An 18638-nucleotide genomic window follows, 5' to 3' on the forward strand; every position below is an offset into this window, starting at 1 on the left:
CCAATAAAAAATCTTTAAAAAAAAAAAAAAGAAACAAGGCTCTTATATCCAGATAGGCACAGGGAGGCCACTGGGTGTCCTGAGGAGGCTCATCTGGGAGGTGCTGCCTTCTGACAGGGGGCACCCAGGGCCCTGAGACGTGCGGGGGGACGCGCTGTCCTCTGTCCAGTGGGCTCGGGTCAGAGCTGACCAGAGACATCAGCCTGTACAGTAGGCACCTTTCCACTTTGAAACCTTCACCATTTCCACTGGTTCACAGTGGGGCTTGGCAAGCAGGTGGCAGTGAAGGACAGGCTCAGGCACAAAGCCCAGTTCTGTTAGACCGTTTGAACCCCAGGGAAATTGCTTTTTGTGTTTTCATCACTGTATCACTGCATCAGTCTGTCACTTACTGAGTCTGTGCCACTCACGGCATTTTCCAGACCCCGCTTTGTTCCTTATGGCTTTCTCTCTCTCTCTCTCTCTCTATGTGGTGTGTGGTGTGTGCATGTGGGGGGGCTGTGGTGTCTGTGTGTGTGTGGCTGTGGTGTGTGTTTGACCATGACGTCACCTTCTTCTCTTTTGCATTTCACTGGAATATATTTGCTAAAGTTCATGCATGAACCTTGTTTGCTGTGCACACTCAGCTATACAATGTCTTGCTCCACGTGTACAAAACCTCTACAGGGTAACCGAACTGAACGTCCATTCCTTGGGTGGTTTCTAGAAAGAGAACTTTTCGTTGTAAAATATTAGAAATTGAATGGTTTGAACACTCTACAGTGCTATTACTTTGTTTAGATAATGTTGAAAGCGAAATACAAATCATGAAGTATATTCTCTTAACATCCATTGTGAAGTTGTTGAATTTTATTCTTTTCCTTCAAGTAACGTAAGAATTGAACGCTTCAGTTGCCTTTGCTCAAGAATGACATGGTCGTTCGCATTTTTGCTCCAGGGTGCCTCTTGCCTCAGCAGGTCGCTGGACTGCAATACAGAACGAACAGGCGTCGCCGCCACTAACTCTTCTCTTTTCTAAAATTTGCCATGTGTGGCATTGAACACAGACCCCATAGCAGCCATACCAAATATGTAAAACTTTTCCCCAAACCATCCTTTTTGAGAGTAAAATGGATTCAGTCAGTAAAAATTGCTAGTAATTTTAATCAAGGTTACTGTTTGTCTTAAATGTTTTTAATCTGTAAATTTTTAGTGAATTCCTAAAGGTAGCACTTTTCACCAGTACAACAGATAGTACTCAAGTTCTGGTGCATCTTTACCATAAATAAGTAGCGTTCTCTGTATTTTTCTTCACTGCAAAGGGCGGTGGGGGAGGATGGCTGCAGCTTGTTTCCATAGAGATAGGGAGTAGTCAGAAGGCGATGGGAACGTTGTTTGTATAAATGTTTTGTCCTTTGCTTTACAACATAAGCCTCCACAGAGGCATAAAGGAAAACACACCCGGTGGCCACTTACCTCCCAGCCCCTAACAGCGAAGCATCACCAGTCGAGTCGTTACTTGAGATGAAGTAGCCCACGGAGAACTGCACTGACACTTCTGAGCGACACTGGCCTCATCTTCCTTGGGGTCACCCGTGTCCATCTGCTCATGAGAAGAGCATCCGTACGCCACTGACTTGGACGCCACCTTAACCCGACAGCATACTTCTGAATGTGCCCTGTCCCCATCCAGGAGTTCGCATCTTCCGTCCGTGAGCCACGGGCACTGTTCTGGCCTGGAGGGCAGGCCCACCTCACTGCTGGTTTAGTCCAGTTTTTCCTGAATATTCAGACCTGTTTGTCACACCTAAACCTTAGAATCAGCTTATCTACTTCATTTAAGAAAGAAAAGTTGGAATTGTGACTGCAGCCAAGTTCAAGGTGAACCCCAGGTCTTTGATGCCAGCGTAGTGGTCTGTTCGTACTCCGCTGCCTCCCAAGTTTATCTTACTTCTTCCTGCTTAGGGGCATCCTGAAAAATGAAGAAATAGTCTGAATATTGCTTCCAAATAAAGCTTTTCTTTAATTGGCTGTTCCTGGCATTTTCGTCCAGATGAGGTTTTAATTCCTCCATCTTTTTAGTTCAGGCCCTAGAGGTGCTTTTCAGCATGAAAGGAACAGGTTACGTGACATGCTCTGAAGTCTTGCATTCACTCCCTCGCTTTGTTTTATAACCTTTGGTACAAGAGCTGGCATTTGCAGGCAGTGGAAGTCTTGGCTTCTGCTTCGCGAGCGATTTCAGGCCTCCGTTCTCAGCACGCGCGTCCCCTCCACCGCTGCGCACAGCCTGGCTGTTTCCTACTGTGAGACATTTCCGTGTCCTTTCTGAGAACTAGCATGTAAGAGCGGGAAACAAGGCACACGGCACGGATCAGGTGGACCCCGCCAGAGCCGGGCTCCTCGTGGGGCTCCCGCTCCCGTCATTGTCCCTCCAGTGTGTTCTGCCCCATCCCAGCCTGCAGGCAGCCAGTGCTCTCAGAAAGCAAGCAGTCAGAGATGGGTGATAGACACGGCCTGTGCCTTCTGCCTGCTTCAAGCTTTTTATTTGGAAATAATGTCGATTCACGTGAAGCTGTGAGAAATGACACGGCGAGAACTGTGTTCACTTTGCGTAATGCACCGTGACCACCAGGATGTTGCCCCCGATGCAGTCAGGATCCAGAACATTCCACAGGAGTGCTCCGAGGCATTCTTGTAGTCACAGCCTCACCCTCCCAACCCCGGCAGCCACTAACCTGTCCTCTGTTGCTGTCATGTTCTCATTTAACAATGTCACATAAATGGCCATACCTTGTGTAGCCTTCGGGGACTGGCTTTTGTCACTCGGCTGAGTCCCAGTCGCTGTGTGTGTCAGTAGTTTGATCCTCCTGTCTGCGTAATGTCCAGCCGTCGATCCACTGAGCAGCGTCTGGGCTGTTCCCAGTTTGGGGCTGTTGTGAACAAAGGAGCTGGAACGCAAGTCTTCATCTCTCTGGGACAAGGGCCCGTGTTTCGTTTATAAGAAGCTACCGGACTGGTCCTCAGAGCCCCGCACTGTTTTCCATCCCCACCAGCAGCGCGTTCTCGCCAGCCTCTAGGATGGTCACTGGTTTTTGTTTTGGCTGTTGTCACAGGCGGACAGCAGTGTGTCACGTGGCTGTAGGTGCGTTTCCCGGATGGCTAATGCTTTTCAGCATCTTTTCATGTGTGTTTTTCTTCTATTTGCAAATCCTCTTCAGTGAGATGTCTCTTCATGTCTTTTGCCCATTTTCTGATTGCATTGTTTGTTTTATTGTTGAGTTTTGAGAATTCCTTGTGTATTCTGTTGGTTGAACATGCGGTTTTCTGATATTTTCTCCCAGTCTATAGCTTGTCTTTTCATCTTAACAGGGTCTTTAGCAGAGCAGGAGGTTTTAATTTTGTTCTATCCAAAGAAACCCTTTTATTTTATGGACTGTGCTTTTGGTGTCTGGCCTGCGAGCTCTGCCAGGCCCTCAGCCCTGATGGTGCCCTCCTGCCGGGCACCTAGGTGTTGTGTGGTGTGTGTAGCACGCGGAGCCTGGGCCGCGTCGAGTGCATTTCTGTGCAGACACGAGACTCGGGTGCCCAGCGGCTCCAGCTGCAAGGCCACCCCGCCTTCGCTGAACCGCCTGATGGGGTTGCCTCTGGGCCCTGCTGTCCCCATGCGGTCTGTCTGTGTGTCCCTCACACCACCTCGCTGCCTGGGTGACGAACGCCACACAGTAAGTGTTGAAATCAGCGAGGCGGGTTCCCCCCACTTCTCCTTCTTTATGATGGCTGCTTGAAAGCCTTTCTCAGAGAATCCTCACATCTCTGGGTTGCCGTCTGTTGATTGTCTTTGTTCCTTCAGTTTGAGATCTTCCTGGCCCTCGGTGTGAAGAATGATTTTTGTTGGGACCTGGATATACCACGTTCTGAGACTGATATCCTACTTGAACCTGTGTTTGGGCTGACGTGCGCTCCCACTGCTGTGATGAGGGCAGCGGTGAAGTGCGGGCTCCCCACCAGGCCTCCACGGACACTGCTGGTGGGGCCTCCTTGACACCCAGCGGGGCGGGGGGTCCTCCTCACCGTGTTACAGGTGCAGGTGGGAGTCCTGGCTCCCGCCTTGCAGGGTGGGAGGGAATGGGCGTCGAGCCCCCCTGGGCCTTGCTGCAAGGGAGGGTGGGGTCTGGCTGGAGGACAGCGGTTCCCTCAGTTGCTTCCTGTCCTTCCCGGAGGGCCCTCTCCTGGCCCTTTGCCAGGGAGAGCAGTGTTTGGTGGGTTTTTTGTCTGAGCCTGTTGGTGTTTCCAGGTTGCCAGCTGCTTCAGCTCCAAGCCTGGGATAACGACACCCACGGAAGACTCAGGGGACCCCCGCAGTGTCCAAGTCCTGGCAGGCCTGCCGTCCTCAGAGCCTTCTTAGGTTGCTTTCCATGTGGTGTCAGGTTATCACTTGTGCCGAGGGGGGGAAGGACGCTGCCCCGTCTCCCCCCGCACGGGCCCCTTCGCCTGCTTCTGAACCGGGGCTCAGCGAGTGGGTACAGAGTGCCGGCAGTCGTGTGCAGTTTCCAGGACTGACAGCCTGCGGTCCCCCCAGTGCTGGGGCTGCCTCTCACCAGCGCCTGTGCTTTCCTGCAGGCCCCCCACCCCCACCCTCGGTCTCTGCGGCTGCCTGACCGCCACGCCCATCTCCCCACCTGACCCTCCAGCCGGGAGGCGGCGCCTCCACGTCTGACCTTCAGTTCTGGACCCTTCTTATTAAAAGTTCCCATAACGGGACTGGACACACATGCAGATACCAGGTGCATCGTGAGCCCACGTGCCCACCAGCCAGCATCAGCAGTCACCAGCCATGGCCCTGAGCTGAACCCACGCCATGTCTTCCCAGCACGCGGGGCCATCTTATACTAATAAATCCCGGATGCGACCCTCCCGTCTCTGAGAACTTCAGTGCGTAACGCTGAGAGACAAGTGCTGCTTCTGCACCTGACTGACTAACAGGAACTCCTAAGGATAATCGGCTGTCCAGACTGTCTTGTGTTTCGCGTTCCCAGTCACAGAACCTGATTCATTTTAGGTCTTGTAGTTCCAGCACCGCTTTGCGTGTGATAGGTTTTCAGAAAACATACCTAAAAGTAATCAACGAGTATAAAATAATAATGCCTTTAAAACTACCTGGAACACTGTCTCGAATCAAGGATTCCAGATAGAAACTCATTTAACTTTTAGCAACAGATTTGCCAGATATACGTGAGGTTGGACACAGTGAGCAAACGATGTCTCGGAGACTGTATGTCAGACATGGCACGTGAGGAGTCTGTGAGATACGAGCATGTGCTAGCATTTCAGTCACTGTTCCTGAAAGCAGTGAATTTGCTTGTAGTGATTTATAACATGAATTTCATTCGCATACAAGCGACGTGTGGCTACAGGTTTTGCATGGCTCGTTTTTCCTCAGTTGCAATTTGATGGGCTACTGTATTACAGACCAGGTGTTTGTACAGTCGTGCAAAGCATAGCCAACTATTTAGGGAGAGGGAACTCTTAAATCTGTTAATAATTAGGTAATTGCAGTTAATTCTTTGAGGATTTTCTGTGGTTTCTCCTGCCAACAAAATACTAAGCTATATATGTACATGGCTGAGACATTAGACGAGATGTTAACGAGTCCATGCTTTTACTTCCATCCGTATGAGACGCTCCCCACAGTGGAGGGGGGGGGGTGAGGTGAAATGCTGTGGGCCTCCCTCCTTCCCCCACCCGAAGGGGGACTTCTGGCGGACCAGAAGGCTGCCAGCGCAAAGCCCCAGTAGCAGGTGGGCTTGGTCTGTCGTCATCTGTCATCTGTCGCGATGTGGTGTGTCGTCAGCCTGTCCTACAGGAGAGAACCTTCGAAGACGTAAACATCGTCACCTTTGTCCCTGGTTCGGAGCTCTCCATGGCTTCTCCCCAGGAATCGCCCACGCTCCTCAGAGTGGCCCTCAAATCCTCCTTGCTGGGGCCCCTTCCCACCTGTCGCCCTCCCTGCAGGAGGGTCCTCGGGGGTCCTGCGGTGACGTACTGAAGAGGTGGGAGCCTCAGAACGTTGTGTCCTGATGGCAGCCCGAACTGTTCTCGTTTCATGCGTTTTCTCTTTAGTTTCCACAGAGGATGCCTGCCCAACGCTGCACAGAAGGGGGCCACTGAATGTTATTTTCTTGCTGTCTTTCAGACAGAATCAGCCACCGCCAGTCAAGAGACCCTCACAAGCATTTTGCCATGGAGCTAGAAGATGAAGAAAACATGAGTAAGACCAAGGCCTGCCATGTCCTATCGAGTCGCTGATTTCTCGGGACAGCCTTAGTGTTTCTGTCCGTTCAGTTCATGACACCAGTTTGGGGAAAGCAATTTTCCTGGGATACAGGCTAATGCTAATGGCGGTGGCGTGTTTTGAGTGTGTGACACCTTTTCTGTTCACCGGGGGCATCTCCTTCCAGCCACTTGTCCGGGGCTGTCACTCCTGGTGATGGTCCGAGGCCATGCCATGTGTGCCTGGGGGGGGGGCGTGCCTGGGGGGAGCGCGTGCCTCTGGGGGCATAGCTCATGAAGCCACCTGCTTCACCCTAAGTCACGGCCTGGCTGTCGTGATGGTAGCCAGGTCTCTGTCTGTGCCAATGTCAGATAACCTTGGGGACGAATTTAAATAGCTGGCTATTGGGGATGACAATGCATAAATTTTCTGTTCAAACACTGGATTCTCCCTGAATTCTGAGGGAAGGGGCTCACGTGAGTCTGCTGATCTTAAGTTTCCAGACTTTAATGAGCCTTCGGACTGGAGTGGCCAACACTCACCTTTGGGCCCTTCCCCTTCCCATACTGTCCTCTCTGGGGGTGAGGACGGAGGGGCTCAGCCGTGCCAGCTTCCCTTCACCGCAGTCTCTGTGGAAAGTTCAGCGAACATACCTCTCCCTTTTGATTTATCTTTAAACCCAAATAGCAGTGCTTTTTAAAAAGGTTTAAAGGCTCCCACAGAAGCTGGGAGCTTTTAGTAAGGGGAGTGCAGCCCTCTGATGTCTGACGCATGTGTGTGGTCTGCTTGGTGTGTGTGTGTGTGTGTGTGTGTGTGTGTGTGCGCGCGCGCGCGCGCGCCACTGGCCTATGTGCCCCTGCTCCCGAGGAAGGACATGCAGGTCCGAGTGACAGGTGGCCTTTACTGAGAGCAGGTACCAGTGACAGCACAGGTCCGTCTATTCCCCTGGGCCCTGCCCAGAGCTGGCCGGCTGAGGCCTTGGAACCCAGAGTTCCCTGGGCGGAGCGCGCCTGCCTCCCGGGCTGCTCCATGGCTGTCGTGGCGACAGGAGGTGGGCTGGGTCTGTGTTCCACGAACCACACAGGAGACGTTCTCTCTGGTTGAAGCCAGTCCCTGTAGGATGCCAGCATGAGAAACTGGACACATGCCGTTTCCTGTGGCTCTGTCCTGTCACACATGCGTGGCCTCTGGTGGCTGCTGCCTTCAGGTTGGAATCCCCGAGCCTACTCATGACGTCCCTTTAGAAGCAGCGTATGTTTCTCCTCGTCAGCCCCACCCGCCACCTCCGGTTCTGCCCATGCAGAGTGCGCGTGTGGCTGTCCCCAGCCTCCTCCTTGTCGGGGCTGCAGGCTGTTGTCCACGGCAGTCATCTGCTTGGCTAGAAACGTCCCGGAATGCAGATTACATAACTGTCCCCACACTGCTCCTGGGGTAACTTAGCCAACAAATAATTTTTCTGGAAAGGTAAGCTGCTGGTTCAGTGCTGAAACTTAGCGATGCCAGTTCCGTATTTCCTGTCATCTTGGATGCAGTGAAAAATGTTATGATTAGTATTCACATTTGTGAAATAAAGTAGCATGATGTTCAAGAGAAAGCACCTGTTTAAGAAGAGTTATACTAGAAGGCTGTCTGTCTCCAATTTTAATATTTCTTTTTCTGCACGTAGTAGTGTTTGTAATAAGGTGGAGCGTGAGCAGCATCTCAGTGCTCCTGACACTCACAGGAACTCAGAATGTGTGTGGACTGTGCCGTGGAAAGTGCATTTCTCCTACCATCTCAGGTTGCGGCCCAGTACCGAGTGTTTTGTCTCTTAGAGGAAGGCATCGGGGCATTGCGGAGCTTGTACATACCCGCGTGATGCCCGAGTGTGTGTGGCACTGAGCGTCTGCACCGCCGGCTGAGCACAGCCGCTGCGCGCCTGTGGGGTCCTTGCTGTCTGCTCCGCAGCCCGCCCCGCCCCGCCCTCGTAGCCTTCTGTGTCCTCTAAGCACCCAGAGGAGTAACCTATCGAGCTTTTGCTGGAGGATGTTATAAATGAAAATTTAGTGTCTGTTCCGTCAGCTTTGTCAACTGGGAGAAGTGGTGTGTGCCAGGACGAGAGAGGTGCCATCCGCAGAGGGCGCGGGTCCGTGCCGGTCTCTGCGACAGGACACTCGATTTTCCCACGGGCTGTGCTTAAACCAGGACCATCCCTTACCTCTCTGCTGAATGGTGGCCGCCCGGGGAACTGAGAGCTTTCTCTCGGTGTGGCAGCCGGTGGCCCAGACATCCATCCTGTTAGGCCCTCCCTGGGGAGAGCTGATGGGATGGACACTCAGCCCTTCCTCAGCCTGCTTAGCATGACAAGTCACATAGTGCAACTAGATCCGGCCACCATGCTGGGCTCTGAAAATTGATTTACACCTGCCAAAAACGCTCCTGTTACTTAAACGATTTATGGTGGAGTTTGGAAGCAGCGGTTGGCCCTTAAGTCCCGTTGTCACATCAACAGTGCGTGACGCCCCGTGTTCCTGCTGTGCTCCGGGCTCCACACGGCCTGGGGAGATGGCCCAGGAGACAGAGCCCGTTCTCACTCTCGTTCTCTGTTAAAGAGCCTGATAAACTTCAAGGGAGCAGTAATCCCCCTTTTTGAAAGTAAAATCATATTTATTTTGCTCTGAACTTTTAGAGTTCTAAAATTTATTAATTATAAATATAAAAGGTAGGATAACCAAGTTATTCTGGAAATCCATCAAATATTTGTTTAAAAAAAAAAAAAGACAAACTTGCCAGCTCAAGCTTGGGAGTCGTAGCCTGTCTGCACCCCCAGTGTTACGTCTTGTCCTTATGTATTTTTTCCTGTCACGGAATTAAGGATTCAGACGTACATCCATCCCCATGTATAGTGAAAATTTTTAAGTAAATACTAGTAATGAAGCTGTAGTCTTCAAACATAATTTCTAAAAGGCCAGACTACTTTACATAATTACATAAGCAGATAACTAAGATTGATCCACAAACTGAATATTGATTGTATGTTTCAAACCCGAGGAACTAATTAGCCTGTTTTTAAATGCGTTACGTCTCCCGGGAGATGCTGCAAGTCAAAGCCCGGTGTGAGAGGCCGTGACGTGGGACAGGCAGAAAACGCTAAACTGAACACGTGTGTCGATACTGATCCGAGACTGACTAATGTCAGGGCTCCCAGGCTGATTCTTCGCCCACGTTTTGGTAAGCTTGAAAAAGTGCCTGCAGGTCCTTCATTGTAGTCCCGTAAAAACTAGTTAAAAATTCACCCTTAGTGCACAGGCCTTGGTGATACCAAACAGGAATGTCGGAGCCGCTTCTGAGCAGCACGTCCGCTCACCCACGCGGCCAGGCCCACAGCCCCAGGCTCAGTGCGCGGGAGCCAAACCTCTGAGCACACATCACTTAACCAGTTACAAAGAGGTAAAGGAATCTATAAATTTTGCATTTACAAGATCCTGCAACGAAGGCGTTGTAAGTTGCTCTTTCTGGGCACCGCAGGTCCGAGCGGCACAGATGCTAAGGAAAACCGCGGTGTGGACAGCGTGCCCCCCGGGGACGGCCGTGCTCCGGGGCCGCCCGAGGGCTGCCTGCTCTCCAACGGGGGTGGCGGTGGCGGTGGCGGTGGCGGTGGCGCCGGCCGGAAACGGCCCCTGGACGAGGGCAGCAACGGCCACGCCAAGTTCTGCCTGAAGAAGAGGCGGCGGGCGCCGGGGCCCGCCCTGCCCAAGAACGCGCTGATGCAGCTGAACGAGATCAAGCCCGGCCTGCAGTACACGCTGCTGTCGCAGACGGGGCCCGTGCACGCGCCCCTCTTCCTCATGTCCGTGGAGGTGAACGGGCAGGTGTTCGAGGGCTCCGGCCCCACCAAGAAGAAGGCCAAGCTGCAGGCTGCCGAGAAGGCCCTGCGCTCCTTCGTGCAGTTCCCCAACGCCTCCGAGGCCCACCTGGCCATGGGCCGGGGCCTGTCCGCCAACGCCGACTTCACGTCTGACCAGGCCGACTTCCCCGACACGCTCTTCAATGGCTTTGAGACCCCGGACAGGTCAGAGGTGCCCTTCTACATGGGTTCCAATGGCGACGACTCCTTCGGCTCCGCCGGGGACCTCAGCCTGTCGGCGTCCCTGGTGCCCGCTGGCCTCGCGCAGCCGCCCCTCCCTGTCCCGCCGCCCTTCCCGCCGCCCAGCGGGAAGAACCCCGTGATGATCTTGAATGAGCTGCGCCCGGGGCTGAAGTACGACTTCCTGTCGGAGAGCGGGGAGAGCCACGCCAAGAACTTCGTCATGTCCGTGGTGGTGGACGGCCAGTTCTTCGAAGGCTCGGGGAGGAACAAGAAGCTGGCGAAGGCCCGGGCCGCGCAGTCCGCCCTGGCCGCCGTCTTCAACCTGCACTTGGATCAGACTCCATCTCGCCAGCCCATCCCCAGCGAGGGCCTCCAGTTACACTCACCGCAGGTGAGGAGACGTCCTCTTGTGCCTGGTTTCCGGTCACTCTGTCCCAGCCAGAAGCAGTTAGCAGTAAGTGGCTGCTGGGCAGGCCCTCCTAGATGGCATCGTCACTGTGGTCACTGGGGAGCTGGCCTGAGGCCGTCAGCACAGGGACCCCGAGCAGTGCTGTCCGCCCTCCCCATGCCGAGCCTCGCTCCAGAGGACAGCCCCTCCCAACCCTGCCCCACGAGGCCTCTCCTGTGGGGCCCGTCCCGGGGCACCTTTGCAGAGGGGGGCGAGGGGCGGACCATCACACCTGCCCGCTCAGGGTGTTTTCCCCACGGTCTCATCTGGGGACTCTGGGCACAAGCGGAGTGAGGCTGGCCCGTCAGGTTAGGGTGTCGGGCCCCAGCAGGACTGGCGGACCACTGCATCCACAAGGCCAAGGGGCCATCTGTGCAGAGAGTGAGCTCACGCACAGCAGCAGGGAGCACGTGTGTGAGGGGCGTGGGGCGCGGGGCTCTCAGCCCGTGCTTCAGGGCCCGCCAGGTGCCCGGAGTCTGTACCTGGAATCCCCAGCAGGACGCGGGCAGGCCTCCCTCCTCCCGGCCAGCGTGGGCAGGCACGCCGACGTTTGGCCTTGGAACCTCCTCCGAGGTCAGGGTGCAGGGAGAGGAAAGCTCAGGGCAGGCTCACGCTGGCTTCTGTGAGCCAGGAGGGGCACTGCACTGCCCCTGAGCTCTGCCTCCATCCTCCTCCTATTCTTGGAAATCCGAAATTCTCAGGTCTGTGAAAACCTTTTAGGGAGAAATTCTGACCCTCTTTTCTATTTATTCCTCTTGTCAAAATATTACTCAATGTGAAGATAAAGTACATCCTGGTCTGATCAGAAAAGGTGCGGGCTCAGAGCTGACAGATGGGATAGCTTGTGCTGTCCTAGAGGGACCAAGGAGTGTCACCGCTTCTTCCCTTTTAATCCATTAGAGCAACCCCTGTGCAGGTGTCCTCAGGGGTGACCAGTAGTTTTCAGTTTTAAAAGAAGGAAATCTGTTTTATTTTGTCTAAAGCAACCAAACACAGCATCAGTATACAATAGCATTCTCAAAGTATTCTGCTGATTTTTTTTATGAACCAAACAATTGCTCCCCATGTTAACCCCTTGTCAGTGTTATTCATAAGAACTATTAGTCCATTCATTGTTTTACAAATCGGTGGCACTAGTTCCCAAGTGATTTTTTTTTTCTTTTCAGGTTTTACTGTTTCTTAAGCTATTTCAGCCTGAGTTCAAAACAGTGCCTGATGTGACCTGTTTCCCCTTAACGTCAGCAGGATCGTAGGTCAGAGAATTGAAGTCATGTGAATGATTGGCATCCCAGATGGCAGTGTCACAGTGCAGGCGGTGGCACCACAGAGGGAGGCAGGGCGGTCGATGCCACGTGCACCGGCAGCCCGCATCCCCAAGCCGCTTCTGGGGCAGCAGTGGCCAGAGCCCAACCTGGGAGGGCTGGGCCTGCGCAGTCTCACTGGGGAGGGGTGTGGTGGGTAGGGTGTCCCGACCCGCCCGACACCACTTGCCCCAAGCTCTGCAGGTGCCGAGCAGCAGTTTTGGGGCCTCTGATCCTGGGCCAGTGAGGCCTGGGGACAAGTGCTTGGTCCCCACTCTGCTCACAGTGGCCCCTCAGTGTCTCTTAGAGGCCCCAGTAGCTCAGGATGTGACCTTGTTCACCTGGAGAACCTAAGGTGCCTTCACAGAGTCAGCCATACGGTGTGTTTCTGGGCTCGTAGTCTTTGCCCTGGAAGGTTCCAAACACACAGCTAGACTGGGAGCAACTCCTCACCGCTCCCCGAGAGCCCAAGCGGGACTTGGCGGACACGCCAGCCCTGTAGTCTGTGCCGTCATGGTGCTCACGGTGGCACCACAGGATTTAAAGCCAGACGTGAGCAGAGCACTCTGTCACCAGGGAGTGACATCGGAGTGGCCTGCCCCATCGCAGAGCTCTCAGCCCCCGCCGAGTGGTGCAGGCGGTTTCATGGGCCTGTGGCGCTGTGGGCGTGGCTCCAGGAGCATGTGACTTTCTGGTTATACCCGCCCCATTTAGAGGGACAGTCCCATTGCCCCTAGAGATGAGGTAGCAACCCCCTTGGGGGAGCAGAAGAAGCCAGATGCGCAGATGCCCCCATCGAACAGGTAAGTGTCCATGGAAGTGCCCGGCCGCCATTCGAGTGCCTCTGAGCTCTCGTTAAACTCCTCTGCTCTCCTCCGAACATGTGGCGATATGCCTAACCCCACACGAGACGGAACGGTCATCCCTAACCTCTCCCTTTTCTTTGTAAGCTGGAGTGTGTTGTCCTTTAGCAGTGACACCCTCTCCACTGTGTGTTTGCACGTCTGTGTTTCTGTCTGTGGTCTGACCCCATTTCCTGCACACATCGTGCCATGGGCACCTCTGCCAAGGTGCAGCGTGAGGTCCCCAGACCCCGCCCCGACCTGTCCTGTCTCCACGTGACTTGTCTTGAGCGCTGTCTCCTGGGGCTCGCTGGGGTTGCCTGGTGCAGTGACAGGACAAAAACATCCTGACAACTGTACTTCCAAATAAGTCATCATTTGGGATGGTGACTTTTCTGTTCATTTGGGACATGTTTTATGAAGGGCCAAGCTGGGGACACTAGATTTGTCCATTTGATCGTCAAGACAGGTGTGAGATGGGGCGGATGTGGGTCCCGTGGCTCTTTGCACACACTTCCCGCCAGGCACCGTTTCCCAGAACACTGTGTGTTCGTTTTATCCACGATAAATCATGAGCCGTACAAATAAGACGTGTCCCGAATCTAGCAGATGTGTTTTTCTGAGAAGCACTCCCTTCAGGGCAAGTGGCTGTCGGGTCTGTAACAGCAATGGAAGGGTTCCGGGTGTCACTTAACGCCTTCTCTTTCAAGGCGTGGCCTTGGGGACGTTCCGGTATCGTTGGATCTAAGTCACAACATCCCTGGAGCCCTGGTCAGTGCTGGTTTCTGAGCACGTGTGTCCTGAGCCCGGGACTTGTCCACGCTGAAATTACTAAAAGGCCTATCCCACGGGCGGTGCCTTTGCCAGGGAGGTGCTGTGCAAAGCCCACAGTGCTTCCATTTGATCACGCTTCAACCTGCCCTTCTCCTGCCCCTGATGTTGTGTGTCACACCCGAGGGTGTGCCCCTGGCCTTGCCAGCCTGAGCCGGACACTCCCTGGAAAGCCTGGGTGGCAGAGCAGTGGCGGGTGGGAGGCAGGTGACCCAGGGAAGGCACTGTCATTGCCCTATGCCTTGGTTTCCTCCTTGGAGGGCCGGCCGGTGTGTTGTGGGGATTGGAGGGGTGGCGTGGGCGTGCCTCACATGCAGGAGTGCGGGCTCAGGGCTGTCCCTGTCTTTGGAGACATCAAGGAGTCCAGCCAGGACCTCTCGTGCTCCTGGGACATCTGTTTTCTGAGAGCGTTTTGGAGGAAACACACTCACACACTTATGCATCTTCATACATGTGCACGCACACTCACATATGCTTACACACGCACACTTACATGCGTACATACACACCCGAATACATGCTAATGTATGCATGCTCACACATACCTGCACACACTCACACATGCACATGCTTACACATGTGCACATACACAGGCACACTCACATGCGTACACACATACACTTGTATACATGCTCACGTGCATGCTCACATGCACATACACATGCATGCCCACATACATGCCTGTACACATGCCCACGCACACAGTCACACATGCTCACATGCATGCACACACATGCTCGCACACACACGTTTGCCACATCGACCTCTGTGAGTCTCCAGAAGAAAAGCCACCCGTGCTGTCACCTGAAGGAGAGCTCGGCTCGCTGGCAGATGTCCGGGCGCCTGACCCCTGCTGTGGTCCTCAGGTGTTAGCCGATGCTGTGGCCCGCCTGGTGCTGGACAAGTTCGCTGACCTGACGGATAACTTCTCCTCCCCTCACGCTCGCAGGAAGGTTCTCGCTGGGATTGTCATGACAACAGGTAAACATCTTCATCTGTAAAAATCTCTAACAGGAAATCACTTTTTCCCTTCATTTTCAAAATGTCTGCCATCTGCACATGTGGGCCTGCACTTACACTTTTTCCTTCAGTGTTCATCTTGCCCCAGGTTCTCATTTGGAGGAGCCCCTGTGTTCATATGGACTCCCACGGGCGTGTGAGAAGACGGGGGGCAGCAGACTTGCTAAATCTTGCTTCCCTGGAAAGTAGGACATAGTCTGACGTACCAGTGAACGTTAATGCTGCCATGTGGGTTTCTGTGTGACTTACAGGGGAGGAGGAAGCTCTAGCAGGAGTGGGAAACCCTTGGGGAAAGGCAGATTTGAGACAGCAGAAGGAACTCTGTTAAGTTTGTCTACAGGTTCCCAGCAGTGAAAGGAACCCTCCCGAGTCCTCTTCCCACAGCCCAGGACTGAGCCCTCGTGCAGCACCTCCAGGGGTGACTCCTAGGAACAGAGCCACAGCCTGGCCAATGCCTGGACCCCCGTCATGCAGCGGGGGACGCTCTCGCTGGCGGCGCCCATGGCCACCCACAGGAAGCGGGCCCTGGTGGCCAGGGAGAGGGGAGCCAGGAGCAGCCATGTGTCCACAGCGGCCAGCCAGGAGGAAACCCACTCTCTGACTCATCCTCCTCCCCGAGGTTGCTCTCTGTCCCACTGGGGGAGGGACATGATTCCGGAATCCTCAGCATTGAGCCCCCTCCCCACGACCTAGAGAGATGTGACGACCGTTGAATCACAGCGTCCTCCCTCTGCCATGACGTTTGCTCTGGCACAGCCGAGCGTGTGTCTCAGGGGCGGGATGAAGAACTCTGAACGCCAACTTGGGTTTCAGGTTTTCTGATGTTTGCTGCCTGTGTTTTCCTCCTGACTGTTACTTGTTACTTAACTGAATTCAGCAGTTCCCTGAGCAGGGCTGCGTGGCCACTCAGCGGCTGGAGGAGCTGGTGGGGTTGTCATCAGCTTTCAGCCACCTTGGAAGAGGCAGGTGTCCTCATGGTAGCATTTGCACCTCAGTGTCAATTTCACTTGGGACCATTGCTCAAACCACAATTTACATCTGCAGGCAGGACTGCGTAGCACCTGGCACACGGTTCTGACCTCAGACAGCTCCGAGGGTTCGAATGACCTTGGCAGGTTATTGCCCCCTCTGCCTCAGTTTCCTCGTCTGTAAAATGCAGATGGTAGTAGCATGCATGTCAGAGGATGTGGGACTGAAGGGAGAACGCTTACCTGGCAGGCCTAGTGCCCGTCACTGGGTGAGCGCACCGTATCCGGTGACATTCAGGGCCTTCGCAGCATGTCTGCAGTACATCGTCTGTGGACAGATTCACTACCAGTGGTCGCTCTCTGGAAGTTCCCATGCTGAGGCTGTCCCCCACACGGGTAGATGGTGACAGACTCCTAACCGGCACACTGAGTCACTTGGTCTCCTTCTTGTCCCTCTGGTGTGGGTGGCCCTCCTGACCTCTTGAGTGCTTTGACACTGATTTCAAGATTAATTAGCTGACTGATTAGTCTACTGCTTCCTACCCGCGTCCAGCGGGGAACATTCAGGAGGAGGCAGCCTTAGGTGGAGACACTGCACGCTGAATAGTGAGGACACTGGGCGCCCAGGAGTGTCGCCCAGTGCATCCTGTACAGGCCTGCGGGCGTGAGTCTGCCCCGGTGGGGTTAGGCGGTGAGGCTGTGAACATGATCGGCATTCTCTGCAGCTTGAGGCACCACGGATGCTCGTCAGGCATGCGACTGACTCAGGCGAGGGGCATCTCTTGTTTTTCAGGCACAGACGTTAAAGATGCCAAGGTGATAAGTGTTTCCACGGGAACGAAATGTATTAACGGGGAGTACATGAGTGACCGCGGCCTCGCTCTGAACGACTGCCACGCAGAGATCATATCTCGGAGGTCCTTGCTCAGATTCCTCTATGCACAGCTGGAGCTGTACCTGAAGTAAGTTTGGTGAGGAGATAAGCCAAGGAGGCTGTTTCAGACAGTCTTCCTCTCCCCTGCCCCGTCAAAACACCGCAGACCTCTCACCGGACGAATCTCCAAGCAGTAACTTTGTCAGGGATACTAAGGTTGGAACCCGTTTTCCCGGGGTTGGCTGAATCCCAGCACACATGCGTCCAGATTGCAGGCCTGTGTCAGACCCTGTTCTTTTGTTCCAGGCGCTGTGATCAAAATGGAACTCAACAGCATGGTCGGCACAATCATTTTTATTCTGGTCACTGTGCCCAAAACCAGCCCATCATGTGTCTAAACTGCTTTTCCTTTCTAAGCCACGTTTCCATGTAGCCATTCTGCCTGATCAGAAATAATAAGGAAAGAAGTACTCGCATTTGGAGGACATGCCCAGTTAGGCAAGAGCAGTGCAGAGTATCGGACATGGAAGGTTCCATCAGTTCAGCTCCTGCTTGTCCTTGGGAACCACTGGGAGCCAGACAGACTGAGTTTTGACTGTACACAGCTGTAAAGTTAATTTTGCAACTTATCTCCTTGCAGTAGCAAAGATGATCAGAAAAAGTCCATCTTCCAGAAGTCCCCGCGAGGGGGCTTCAAGCTGAAGGAGAGTGTGCAGTTCCACCTGTACATCAGCACCTCGCCCTGCGGGGACGCCAGGATCTTCTCCCCGCACGAGCCCGTCCTGGAAGGTGCGCCCAGGTTTCTCACGGAAAGCCTGGTTACGAGTCACAACGGGATGAGCCCACGTAACACCCTTAGTCCTTTGTAAATGTCAGTCTTGATTGTGGATCTGCTAGGATATAAAAGCATGAGGTCTTTCTTTTCAATGACTAATTTAATAGACAATTTTAATGGATGAAAATGTTGATTCTAATAAAGATGCCACGCAATTGGAATAGAGAGAGCATATCAGATCAAAATCGTTTTCAGCACTTAAATTTGGATAACATATACTCTCAGTCAGACAGGCACGTTATCCTCCATGTTTCTGACCAGTTGTAACGTAATGTGCCTTTGGAGCATTTGGCTGGAATTCCAGAAGCAGGCTCAGACTAATGAGAAGGGAGACCCCACTTCTGTGTATTTCTCTCACCCTTCTTTGCATATCAGTTAACGCTTTTGTCGTATACGAATTTGTATCCACATCTCTTCTCCCAAGTTTAAGCGTTATGTATTCCAAATAGAATGTTTGATTGCATTACTTTCCTTGATTATAAAAGCAACACACACCCATTGTGGAAAATTGCTAAATATTTTTAAAATATAAAAAAATTTTAAAGCACCCGTGTTCATATGACGTTTGCATGTGCTTCTTGTGGGCTTATTTCTGTATCCCTATAGATTTCTTTTTGAAAATTTTAAAATACAGGAAAAAATAGAACAGTGAAATATATCCATCACCTAGAATTAGTAAATGTTAGCATTTTGTCCTTTTTGCTTCCGCTCAATTTTAATGATAAAAATAAATCATTTTGGTTAAAATGGAAGCCCTCTTTTTTCCCCAACACCTAAGGAGATCACTTTTGTGACTTTGGTTTGTGTTATAGCCTTCCTGTCCAATTTTATGTTAAACTGAACATATACCTTATAGATATAGAATAAAAACATGGCAGATGTGGGCATAAACTGTGTTTTATGTTTATAGGGTGTTGTTAGATGTGCTTCTCAGTGAATGAGTGGATGGTTTCCCACCCGTGGGTTCTCTCACTCCGGTTTTCTCTCTCAGAACCAGCAGACAGACACCCGAATCGGAAAGCCAGAGGACAGCTGCGGACAAAAATAGAATCTGGTGAGGGGACCATCCCGGTGCGCTCGAATGCGAGCATCCAGACGTGGGACGGGGTGCTGCAGGGGGAGAGGCTGCTCACCATGTCCTGCAGCGACAAGATGGCACGGTAAGGCCCCGCTGCCCGCCCCTCGCTGCGCCAGTCTCCC

At 53.1% G+C, this 18638-nt stretch overlaps 1 protein-coding gene across 1 annotated transcript in view; it reads left to right on the forward strand.

Annotated features, from left to right (window-relative positions):
- ADARB1 (adenosine deaminase RNA specific B1) overlaps positions 1-18638 on the forward strand; it is a 71865-nt gene that overhangs the window by 24134 nt on the left and 29093 nt on the right. The window contains exons 2-7 of the mRNA XM_019625006.1: positions 6173-6247; positions 9758-10710; positions 14608-14722; positions 16523-16691; positions 17244-17392; positions 18430-18598. Of these exons, the coding sequence (XP_019480551.1) occupies positions 6220-6247; positions 9758-10710; positions 14608-14722; positions 16523-16691; positions 17244-17392; positions 18430-18598 (1583 nt within the window). The 5' untranslated portion in view covers positions 6173-6219. The remainder of the gene's footprint in view (positions 1-6172; positions 6248-9757; positions 10711-14607; positions 14723-16522; positions 16692-17243; positions 17393-18429; positions 18599-18638) is intronic.

The sequence above is a fragment of the Hipposideros armiger genome, unplaced genomic scaffold (assembly GCF_001890085.2).
Source record: "Hipposideros armiger isolate ML-2016 unplaced genomic scaffold, ASM189008v1 scaffold_612, whole genome shotgun sequence".
Lineage (NCBI taxonomy): Eukaryota > Metazoa > Chordata > Mammalia > Chiroptera > Hipposideridae > Hipposideros > Hipposideros armiger.